Raw genomic sequence first — 12,660 nt, forward strand, 5'->3', positions numbered from 1 at the left:
CTCATCCCTAACGCTTCCGCTTCCGGTCTCGAGTTCCCAAACTTTGTACCATTCGCTTTCTTCAACACGACTAAAGTAATCTAACTTTGCCTGCTTTTTAGCTGCCGATTGTAATGGGAGAAAATAACGCTTATAGTTAAAGTTCTTTTTACTGTTTCATGAGTTACAATACAAGTTATTACAACAGCTTTTACGATTTGGATAACGCGACGGAAAATTCCTGGTCGCCTGAAAAATTCAGCTAGAACTATGAAATGAAAATAAACGTTTTAAGCGGGAAGAATTTACACACAGTACAGGGTTTGAAACGCATTAAGCAATTCATATATGGTTCATAATTATCAGCTTGCCTTTTAATACATTGTGTATCTTCGCATATGTGTCAAAAACGTTGAGGAAAACCGGCACTTTTTCTGTGGACTTTACATAAGTTTTAAATACATTTTCTAAGATCTTTATGATACGAATTTTAAGAAGTAGGTTTTGACATGCTTAAAAGGATAAAGTACGAAAATAGGCATAGGTATCTGTAAGTTTTCATTTAACTCTCTGTACAACTTGTATAAATAGATTAAAAATTCATTTATTTATTTACTAATAAATATAAAAATCATTTATTTACATACAGTATATATACAGTATATATATATATATAGATTAAATGATGTAGATTGAGACATTAACACAGGGTTTCCTAGCTCAGGATACAAGGTCGTGATTTACTGTATTGTTAAATTACAATAAACTTTTATGATTTATTTTTCATTACCATTTTTTTTTCAATTAGGTTTTAAAGTTCGTTCATTTTATGATAATTATGATGTCCACCGGAAAGACGCATAACATCAAGTCATCACTAGACCTTATAAAACAAAGTCTGTCTGCATGAAGGTATGTATGTATGTTCGCGATCAACTTGAAAACTATTGAACGGATTTTCACGCGATTTTCACCTATCAATATCAATATGATTCTTGAGGAAGATTTAGGTTTATAATTTGTTAAGGTTTTGTGTAACCCGTGCGAAGCCGGGGCGGTTCGCTAGTTTTAAAATATTTGACCCATGTAGTCAGTGGATTGTGAGTAAGATACAAACCTGCAAGGAAGTAAACATCGACCGTTTTAGCTTTCATCAAACTTTCAATCTGTTATCGTAGATTTATTATCGCCTCTATTTGCTTTTGTTTATCAAACCAATTCCTAACCGATTTTCAGAGACGTTTTTACTAACCGATTTAGAAGTCCTAAATCCAATTTTAATCAATAAAGTGAATAAACGCTAGTTAAAATACGTTGTAAAGTTCTTAATTATATAATCTTAATTAGATATCATATGGCAATTTGGGATAAAGATAAAAGATACAGTTAAAACTTTTGTTAGTTTGACTTTTAAATACAAAGGTAACAAAATGCAGTCTGTTCTAAAATACTATAACATTAATGTATATTTTTAAATCAAGTACTCCTAAATGAGGTAAACTTAAATCCTAAATACCAATGAAACATTATATTAAAATATGTTGCTTCAGCATTATTTAAGTTTTAGAGAGTGGACAATCAGTTAAATAAAACACAGTTACATATATTTGTGAGTCATCACCTGCGTACTCCATCTTATAGGCCAGCAACGCACTTATAACCCCTCCGATGTTGCAGGGTCCATGGACGACGGTAATTTCTTGCCATCGGGCGATTTGTCAACTCGTTTACCTCATACCTATAGGTATCATTAAAATTGTGCACAGTTTGCCAGCCGCTGGCCGGGCGTGGCGCCCCGCCCCGCGATAAAACACGCACCGCATTATATCTCGGAGCCCGACGTTATGTGTTTCATCTTATGCTTATGTATAGTCACATCTTAGTATATGAAAAAAAAAAAAAATTGGGGACAATCTTACACAGATCGACTTAGCCCCAAACGATCTAAGCAAAGTATGTATACTTACTATGAGGACTGGGCGACGGTATACATATTTCATACTAATATATATAATTACCTAATATCTAAGTAAATCCTTGATAACTTGGTCCTTATAATGTGTGTACCTAATGCATGTATACGAGGCTGCGATGCTATTTCGGGAGTTTAGATTCCAGTGCATTCACAATAAAACAAGTGACTATGGGCCCGATTCGGATTTTGAAATAGACATTTATTAGACATCTTTTAGACATCACCAAGATACGATAACGATATGTTAAGATCTAACCTGTCAAATTTGACATATGCGCGATTCTGGAGATACTGTTGAACGATTTCCACAGGATATGACTTAGAGATCCAATTCACATCTAATAGATATCTTACTCTATCTAACGTAAAAGTGACATTGGTTGCCCGAATTGCGCTGCAAAAGAGAACTAGTTGATATCTAAACTATAACGTATGTATCTAGAATGGATCTAGTCGTATCTTGTGAATATCTTGAAGTTCGAATACGGCAGTTTGTCTGCCGCACATCCAAATCCTAAAAGTAATATTACGCGTAAACGCCACATTGATATTTACTCCGAGCAGGATTTTAATAAATAATAACAACTGTAACCTATCCTAACAGAATATGCTACTAACCGGTCAATTCGAGTTTTAGTTATTAGATCTGTTTCCGATATGATACTGGTCTGAGAGTGTAAAAAGTGACATTAAATTTCTTCAACCAAAAACGTAACTTTGACACTGACAGATCAGTATCATATCGGAAACAGATCAAATAACTAAAACTCGAATTGGCATATAACTCTTATCTAAAATTTGCGATCACAATAAACTAAGTTAATATGTTTGCCGCATATCCAAAAGCAATATTAGGCGTAAACTGCCATATTGATATTTACAGCCGGCGCGCGGCGCGCGTACGAACGGCCGCCGACCAAGCTTGCCAAGCTACCCTTATTTTAAGTCAGATCTCTACAACGTTTAAAATAGAGTTACCATTTGGAGAAGTTTTGGTGGAGTGAAAAAAAGTTTACCAGATAATATAAGCTCGACTATACCTAGTTCTACCGAAACTCTTTTACTGACTATTCGGAGTCATTTGCCAGTATAAAGTTATCTTTGACAAATAAAATTAACATAGAATCCAAATTTTAATGAAGCCTACCTACGTACAACGTGGTCTAAGTGTAGCACACTATTTACTTGTAACAGATTTTTCTCGTGAGCGATACTGCTACACCGCGACATTACTGCTGAGTGCTGATACTTTGGTTTTGACATTTGCAGCAACAAAATGCAATTGTTTCGAACCCTGTCTTCTTCTTAGAAGGTCCATGGACCTTCTTTTTATTTCCAGTATCATCCTTGAAAATAAGTATGAGTTTGTTTCTCAAATACATATCAAAAGAAATATGAAATCTATTGAGTATAAAACACTTATGTATGCAGGCCATGTTACAGTGGTTTTTTTTATAGAGCGCGGTTCGCTACTCGCTACGCTATGTCATGCAATACAGGCCGGCTTATGGTAATGTACAACGCTCGAATTATGTGCACTACGACTATTAGTTATCCCGGATTTCGGCGCGTCTTGGCTTTTGTGTTGTACTTTTTAGGGAAGAATATTCGTTTAAGAAAAAAAATATACACAAGTTTTTGCTACTAAGGTCTGTGGAGAAGACCGTCAGTTCTTTAGTCGCTTCTAACTCTTTGGGTTGTACAGATACTCCACTTAATGAAGATCACTAGAGCATAAGGAGCGAAGCTCATCCTTTCTGTGTCTGAGTGAAGTAAGTATATATATAATACAAATACGAGAGTTCTTGTCCTATGACCGCCGCCATTCGATTAAGATTCTGGAGACATGGAATATATGTTAGCCATGTTTGTTATCTAAATATGCGTCTACAACATATTAGGTATCAGACAACAATATTACAGATAGACCGTATCAAATTAAGATGGCATTATTTTAATGCCACTCTATACAGGGTGTCCCTAGCCATTGGACAAAGCCGAAATGTACATATGCATTAGGGTATTTAGAACGAGTATACAAAGTATCATAACAATCGGTGTAGCGGTTACGAAGAAATTAACAAATTACGATTTTTTTTACTTTGGAGCAACCTGTATGTGTTAGTAGCTCCTGAGGTAATAAATAGTATGAAACCTTCTTCGACCGTTTTGATTATCTTTTTTATTTATGACATTAATAATATTCTGACTTTTGACAAATGTCATCATTGCCGCACATTTTCAAACAAATTGTCAAAAACACTGCCAATGATTAATACAGTATGTTTCTTTTTGTTGTCGATTATTGGAAATAACTTTTGTTTGATAATTTAATTTATTATCTTTTGTTCTAATTTAAAAAAAAATACCGTTAGAGCATTTCTGAGAAGTAACCGTACGTGGGATTTCAGGGTTTGTCCAATGGCTAAGGTCAATGCAAAGTTGCCCAATCTTAAAGTAGAAGTCGGCATTTATGTAAGTACTTAAATTTTTGCACACTCTTGAAAAAATCTAAACTTTTAAAGAACGTCGCAACGTGGTGAAATATTCGCAATGACGTAGCGTCATCGTGATTTCGTGTCAAGGTCTACTGTACTTACATTACTAATATTTGATGAGGTGGGGCCTTAAACTATTTAGTTTGTGTAGATGGATGGTCCATTTATTGCACTCAAACAATTAAAAACAGATACCTTCTATGTTGTGCGACAAAATTGTATTAAATACCTATAATAAACCGAAAAACAACCTGGAAACTATATAAGGTCAATGTGAGGTACACCGGCGTATCAAATTTTTGGTTGGGAAGACCATCATAAGGCCAGCCAGACCTTGCTCAGGCAGGTCCAATTTTTAAAGTTCTGCGCTCTAGCAACAATAGACGGTTTTACCGTACACTAATGAGGCGCCATATTTCTTTAGGTAGGTAGGTTCTTATATAGAGTTACGGAAAAATATCCAAACCTCGACGTGAACCCATTACCCCGAGGTGGCAACAGTTAGCTGCTGCGTTGTTGACTGAACGCATTAGCGGGGGCCGGTGCACGCGCCGAGCCACGAGCGGCGGCGGGCGCAGGAGCGGGCACATCCCGTGACGGAACTTTTGATAAAAATTTACCTTTTAATGGGCAAGAGTACAAGAAATCCTTATTTGCCTCATTGCCACCTTATAGTCCTAAACACTTGCTTTAAAAAAAAACATAACGGTTATTTTTCCCTTACAATAAACGACACTTCGTTTGGCGTTTGACGATGTGCGAATGACTTATTGGCTAGGCTGCTAGATGGCCACAGTTTGCTGACCTTTCTTAAATCTTATTGCACCACGACAAGGTCTACAGAAGTAGCTAACAGAGGTAGGTAGGTATATTGCTGTAAAATCAGGGTGCCTAGCCTAGATTGCCAATCGTTTGCGCTACGACAATGATTGGCATCTTGGCTAGGCCATCCGACCCGCTGTCGCTTGTGACTCCCGCCCATGCGCAGACGCACGACCCGCAAACATGGCGCGCTAACCGCGCGCTCACGGCGCTCCGCGCGAACGGGACCGCGCCGTGACCCGCCCATTACCACTCCACTCCACCAATCGAATGGATGGTCGGTCACCAAGGCAATGGCACCTGATGGGTTCAGGCTTTCAGGGTTTCAGAAGAATAAGAAAACAAGAACATTTAATTAAGTCCCGAGTGTCTGTGCATGTGCAAGATTCATGTATAAGATTTCCTAAATTCTGCTGTAGTATTTGAGTCTCAAGTACGGGAAAACTCGGCTAAGTGCGAGTCGGACTCGTGCACGCGTACCATTACGCAAATAACGGCAAAAACAAAACAAGTTTTTTGTATGGGAGCCCCACTTGAATATTAATTTTATTCTGTTCTTCGTATTTGTTGTTATAGCGGCAACAGAAATACATCATCTTTGAAAATTTCAACTGCCTAGCTATTACGGTTCATGAGATACAGCCTGGTGACAGACGGACATCGGAGTCTTAATAATAGGGTCCCGTTTTTACCCTTTGGGTACAGAACCCTAAAAATGTACCTATACTATACCGCCTGAAAAGGTACCTATCGCGTAAAAATTAGCTTTAGATTCCTTTAACTTTGCGATGTCTACAGGAAATACTCGAACTAGTTAGGCATAGGTACAATAACATGTGACCCAAATACAGATAAAATGTGCAATGAAGAAGAAAATATTATCCACTGGCACTGGTTTAAAATAAAATAAATTAATCCAAAATATACCCCAATTGAAAGTTTCTATAAATACAATTAGTTTGCCTCGTCCTAAATCCCGTTGATCTGTCCGATCCGGTGACAAATGGTCCGGCATTAGGGCAAATCGCCCGTCATTTCCCGGGATATTGATTCCGGGGCATCCCGGATCCCGCGGGACGCCGGACCGCGGGCAGGAATAAATGTGGCCGGTGATTTTTCATGTTTGATGAATTCATTGTCTTATTGTTAGGGTTAGGATTCGTAATGGTCAACTATTTGTCGATGTTTGTGTCTATTGTTTATTCTGAGGTAATTATTTTCTAAATATTCTGACTCTGATTCTGAATAATAATTTTCTGGAAATACACATTATTTTATAAAATTATAAGCTTTGGTGATATTATCTGTAGGTACTTTTGCTATGATGCCGCCGCCTCAGCGCCTCACTGTTTTGTGTAATTTGAGTTGGTTGCAGGTTGCGTGAATTTGCCAAAAATTCGACACAGTTGATTTAAATTTAATTAATTAATTAATAGGTGATCCGTGGTTATTTATGTTTGTAATTAACGAATAGGTACGCTCTTAGGTACTTATTACTGTCCGTTTTTGAAAAGCAATTGCAAATTACGATTACTATTATTTGATATGATCTGTCAGTGTATTTATCTCATTGATTTACAATACCTATTTATGTATTCTATTTCGATGCTTTAGCTTCTTCTTTTCAATAATTGCTTGCACCATCAATGCATGACGTTGTCTGGTAGAGTTAGACCAAGAAAAGTCTGCAGCGATTTAGATAGCCCACCACGTAGTGCAAGTGTTATTTATACGTCATTATTTCATGGCAGTTTGACATTTTAAATAACACTTGCACTGCGTGGGCTATCAAAATCGCTGCAGACTTTTCTTGGTCTAACTCTAATTGCTTTCGAGACGACTTTGCCATTTTGAAGTTCAACCGGAGATCCACATGACTGCTGTCAATCTGCGAACAGTGTTCATGTTAAGTATAGAACACTGACAGCGAGCTGAACGTAACCTAGCCTGAAAATAAACACTACGTATTCCACGTCGTTGTTCCAAAACAGGTAAATAAAGTCGGCGACAAACGGCGATAAATAATGACTGCTCGTGACAGTTGCCAAATGACTACTCCCCTCTCTTTCCCTCCTAGTACACGGTGCAGCCGTCTCGCTCGCGGGGGTGAATTTTTAATACGGCTGTCGCTTCGCGTCTTTTTTACGCGTTTTTATTGTTGAGTCGTTTGTTTTAGATTTTAATAGATGTGCTGGAATTATGTTGTGACAGAAATATATTGGTACAATTACCGCAAACATACATATTTTTTAAATATGTAGGAGAAGATACTCAAGTAATAAGTCAGCGCCTGCTTAAATAAGTATACCTATGTACTTACCTACATAACATAATTATAGCTTTCATAGGCTATTCCAATTGTCAATTAGGGAAAACAATCCTACTTGCATGTTGTTGCCGCTGCAACAATGGTTCGGTAATGTTTATTTGAACTACCAATAACACAAACTTTGACACGTATATTAACCTCTCTAGCTCTCTACGAAGTACCTATCCTTAAAAGGTACTGTAAATGTTGGCAGAGAAATTAGGATATCCATTCCATTTCAGACGGTTCAATCAATGAATTATACCGGGTGGGGCCTGTAACACGAGCAAAGAATTAAAACATAGATTGTACTCCTCAAACGGTGACACATTTGTTCAACAACTTTTAAAAATTATGAAGTATTTAGACTCCCTGTTTTTCATACAAAATAAATATTATCTTCAATGGACGCCATCGCCACACCATATCATTGTGATTGACGTTACTTGTCACGCCTTAAACATCAAAATTCGCAATACATTGCGTCTTAGAATAAACTTTAAGTGTATTAAAAATCAAAATACAAGATATTTTTAAAAGTCGCTGAACAAATGTTGGTCAGTATGAGGAGTACAGCCTAACGTTTAATTTTTTGCTCATGTTACAGGCCACACCCGGTATTTGCGAATATTTGGAGAAACGGCTTTTGCGCCTGGATTTCTATATGAGTTGCTATAAAGGCAACTTCTAGCAACCGATTTAGAGAGAATAGAGAATAGAGGGCGTTTATTCGTGGCAAAATAAAAGAAGAAAACAACACGTAACACAACTTGACATACACGCCACGAAATGGTCCCGACTCAGCATGGTACTACCCTGGCTGGGCAATCTACCCTTTAACGCTTCTTTTCACAGATTTTGCAGTGATCCTTCTACACCCATTCTGTTGATGTGTGTCAAATTGTCGATTGATAAAGTGGATTCGTAAACTACTTATTTTTAACGATGATTTCCTTGTTTACAGGTGTGGTTCCAGAACCGTCGGGCGAAGTGGAAGAAACGCAAGAAGAGCACCAACGTGTTTAGATCTCCGGGATCTTTGTTACCATCTCATGGTCTCCCGCCGTTCGGAGGAGATGTGTGTAGTCCTGGGGTCTTCGGAGATAGACCGTGGAGCATGCCTGCAGGTACAACATACAAATACAAAACATCATCATCAATAAAACAAAACATTACTGAGCGCTAAGTGAAATTTGTTTATAGAAAATGCTAATCAAAACTTAAATGTATGAAAATCATCACGTGACTCTTTCGCATCTGGGGCCCGTTTCTCAAAAGCTTGTAACTTGTAATACAAGATGTCACTTTTTGACAGCTTTTGTTAGAAAGGGATTTCCATTTGTATTACAAGATTTAGGTTTAGATTTAGATTTATTTATTTCATAATATGAAATTACAATATAAATTATTTTACACTAATCTATATGAATTTATATTATGATCGTCAAGTTACAAGCTTTTGAGAAGCGGGCCCCTGTTATCCTGATATGTTTTTAATTTTTGATTAGCATTTGTCGATAAACGATTGGCGTCTTTATACTTAGATTAAAATTGAAGGCAGAAAACAGGCTACATACATTTTAACTCTTTTATTTATAATGAGAGTTCCATCTAGCGACCATCACCGAAGAGTTTTGGCTGAAGGGCGACGGGCAAAGTGGGTAGTCTTTAAAGTTTAATCCAGGGATTATTTTACGTTCTACTTTTATTAGCATTTTTCTACAGTACGAAATTAAGGAAACGATCGAGTCTAATCAGAATTGTCATTGTGTTTCAGGGCTAGGCCAGCTCTCGCAGGGCGGCGTTTCCATGGGTGGCTTCGGTGCCGGCGTGGGTGGCCTGCCCCAGCTCTCCGCCGACCTCAACCCGGCGCTACCCATCTCCTCCGTGGCCTCCAGCCAGCCCTACCAGTCACACTACCCGCTCAACTCGCTGGGTAAGTCTCCACAGTACAATACACTACAATACATTTGGACTATACGAATATCTGAATCAACTGCCCTTCCGTCGCCGCTTAAAATAGCCAAAACCCTTGTGAACGCCTTTTCAGATGAGGGATAACATTAAATATTCAGCAGCACTGTCACTGACATGTAGCATAAATTTATTATTGCATAAGAAGAAAGTTAATTTTGTGTGTCTCTGCTTTGGATGAAAGAATTGAAAATTAATTTGATTACCACGCAGAAGTGTAATAGATTCGGTCTTAAATAGGTATCTAAGATTTAAGCAAAAATCCTAACCTTTGTTTTTATATGTGACAGGCGACACCATGATGTCGTACTGCAACAACATCGGGCAGCAAGGCGGCGCGCTGGAAGGCTCCCCCACTCCCCCCCACATGCACTGCGGGAACAACGCCTCGCCCACCGCTTCAGGTAGAAATTATCCTTAAATCTAAGTCATAATCCCAATTTAAGGCAATAATCCTGCATGGACACCTAGAGAATAGACGTTGAAAAAGAGACGTGGACATTTAATGCGACACAACAATTTCATTAAATTTTTTACCATAAAGTTTTCAAGTGTATTCTACCTCTGCGTCAGTACCTCCACCTTCTACTTGTTATGTTATAGTAATATTGATCTGATTTCTAGAAGGAATCATGTGTCGATTTCAACGAATCTCTTTCGACAGGAGCGGGCGGCGAAGGCGAAGAGGAGGTGTGGCGTGGGCACAGCATCGCGGCGCTGCGCCGGCGCGCGTCCGAGCTCTCCGCCGCCATCCCGCCGTATCTGCAGCTCAATTACGACGCCCATAGCCCCGTTTACTGACCGCCCAGTCGATAGAAATGATGCCCACAACTGTTTACAATATGGTCCATCCCGTCCTACGTGATGATCGACTTGTGACAACACCGCGCCTATACTTGCAGTGCTTGCGTCGGCGATATGTACAGCTGTTCGCCGCCATAACGCCGTGTCTGCAGCTCAACTATGACGTGCATAGCCCCGTCTACTGACCGCCCTGTCGACAAACAAAAGAGAAATCACAGAAACTAACGTTTGAATAAACCATCCCGTCCTACATCTAGTGACCGCACCGCGCCTACACCTGCAGCTGCAGCCCTTGCGTCTATGAAGCGTACAATGTTGTCTACTGTCCGCCCTGTAGAAAAGATCACAGTTTCCAAGTAAGTGTCTGAGTGAACCATCGAGACGGTTCATTCCTGATCACACTTGTGACAACAGTGCGCCTGTAGCTGCGGCACTTGCGTCGACGCCGCTTATAACATGCCGTCTACAGACATGCTGACATGAGTGATATGAACGACAACATTCCTGATGTAAATTACTCAAGTGCAACCTCAGATAATAGAAAAAATATATGCAATACCAAAAATAAATGTAACAGAAATGTGATTCAAACAAACACATACGCTACGTACTCGTATTGTTAGGCGAGTGTCACAAAATGTGTACATGTCTAAAAAATTGCAATCATTTTTTTCATTCTTGTGATGTGATGATGGTGATCATTTGAATACTGGCATTAATGTCAAAATGTATATAAGAGTAAGACAAACTTAAATCTAACATTAAATCCATAGCTCGATACTAGTTTGACAGGAAAAAGGGTTGCCAGCTTAAAGGGTGAAATTAAATAATAAACTTACTGACTTTGAAACCATAACCCTACGGTATATTTTTAATTTCGACAAAATCATCTATAGCAACATTTAAACTTTTTAAATAGTGCATTATTGACTGTCAAACTTGTGCGTGGAAGTATAGACTCTAGTTATAAAACGATTCGAAGTCCTGTCACAATGGGGTGACAACAAAGTCCTTTAGGACAATTCAAATTTAATAAAATGTGAGCTGTATTCAAACTATGTATACGCGTTCGTACAATAATAAATAATAATGATAGTAATAACGGTAAGCTATTTATTTCTTAAGCATAGGTATCATCGTGAAGTATTAAATAGTTGTAGGTAGTTTACTCTATGTATGTTTAGAGTAGGTATTATTTGACATTCCGGTACAGAGTAGAGGCATATGTTATATGTAGTGTGGTTAAAGTAAGGACTTTGATTGATACAGGCAATTTTAGTTTTTGTACTTTGTTATTTGTAGGTTTGTTCTTCCTATTCACAAATCCCAAAAAATAATATTTAATATTTGTATCAACAAATAAAATAAATTACCTAATGAAAAAGCATATTCAGATATGTGATACCTATTTGTTAAACAAAATAACTTTAGCTAGCTCTAGTTTTATAAACATATTAGACTGTTTTTAAGCAAAAATGCCTGTATCAATCAAGTTCACACAACTTATTAAACAGACAATTTCTAAATATTGCTGGAGTAAAATCTGAAACAGCCATTCGTCTTTTTTCTATAACGTTCATGTCTTTGGTATAAAATATGAAAATGTATACGCAACCCGAGTATACTGTAAATGTATAGCTGTATGGTTCGATAAGAATTTGAAATGTTTGTATTTTTGAGTAACTGGCGGCCACTGAATATATTTTATATTGAATTAGTTAAAAGTGGTTGATAGTTCCTATTTTATTTTCTTAATCTCCATTTATTTTCTGTGTAATCTTCCGTCCGTTTCTTTTAGTTTTTAGCAAGAAATTATTTTACGAAATTAAAACTGTCACATAAGATATTTTTGTATATTATTATTTTATAAAAATCAAGCCAAAGTGACGTTTAATCATTTGGTAAAACTATACTAAACATGTTTTTAATGCTATTTGAATTTTGGCTTATTTACTATTATTATTTTTACATTTTGTTGCTTTTATATATAAGTAAAGGACTGAGTGATTATTATTAGCTTAATAGAGAGAATAATAATTATGAATAACTGGCGAAAATGGCCGACGGCCGTTCGCGCTCGCTCGCTCCTGCGTGTAATATATCGTCTAGTATTATTGTTAGCTCTAAGTATACATACATACAATAAAATAGACAATGTTCAACGTGTGGAGTTTCATTTTACGATTATTTATTCTTTAGGGTATGCCCGACAATAATTTATTTATGGTCACTGTAACGGAATCCGCAGCCAACCAGCGTATTAACAAATAAGTAAGTACTTACAATAAAATATAGTCTGA

At 37.6% G+C, this 12,660-nt stretch overlaps 1 protein-coding gene across 1 annotated transcript in view; it reads left to right on the plus strand.

Annotated features, from left to right (window-relative positions):
• Positions 1–10,382, plus strand: part of LOC134801823 (homeobox protein orthopedia-like) — a 51,994-nt gene extending 41,612 nt beyond the window's left edge. Inside the window, exons 5-8 of the mRNA XM_063774457.1 lie at positions 8,547–8,709; positions 9,360–9,518; positions 9,847–9,960; positions 10,221–10,382. Coding sequence (XP_063630527.1) covers positions 8,547–8,709; positions 9,360–9,518; positions 9,847–9,960; positions 10,221–10,357 — 573 coding nt within the window. The 3' untranslated portion in view covers positions 10,358–10,382. The remainder of the gene's footprint in view (positions 1–8,546; positions 8,710–9,359; positions 9,519–9,846; positions 9,961–10,220) is intronic.
• The last annotated feature ends 2,278 nt before the right edge of the window (positions 10,383–12,660 follow it).

This window comes from Cydia splendana, chromosome 2, assembly GCF_910591565.1.
Source record: "Cydia splendana chromosome 2, ilCydSple1.2, whole genome shotgun sequence".
Classification (NCBI taxonomy): Eukaryota; Metazoa; Arthropoda; class Insecta; order Lepidoptera; family Tortricidae; genus Cydia; species Cydia splendana.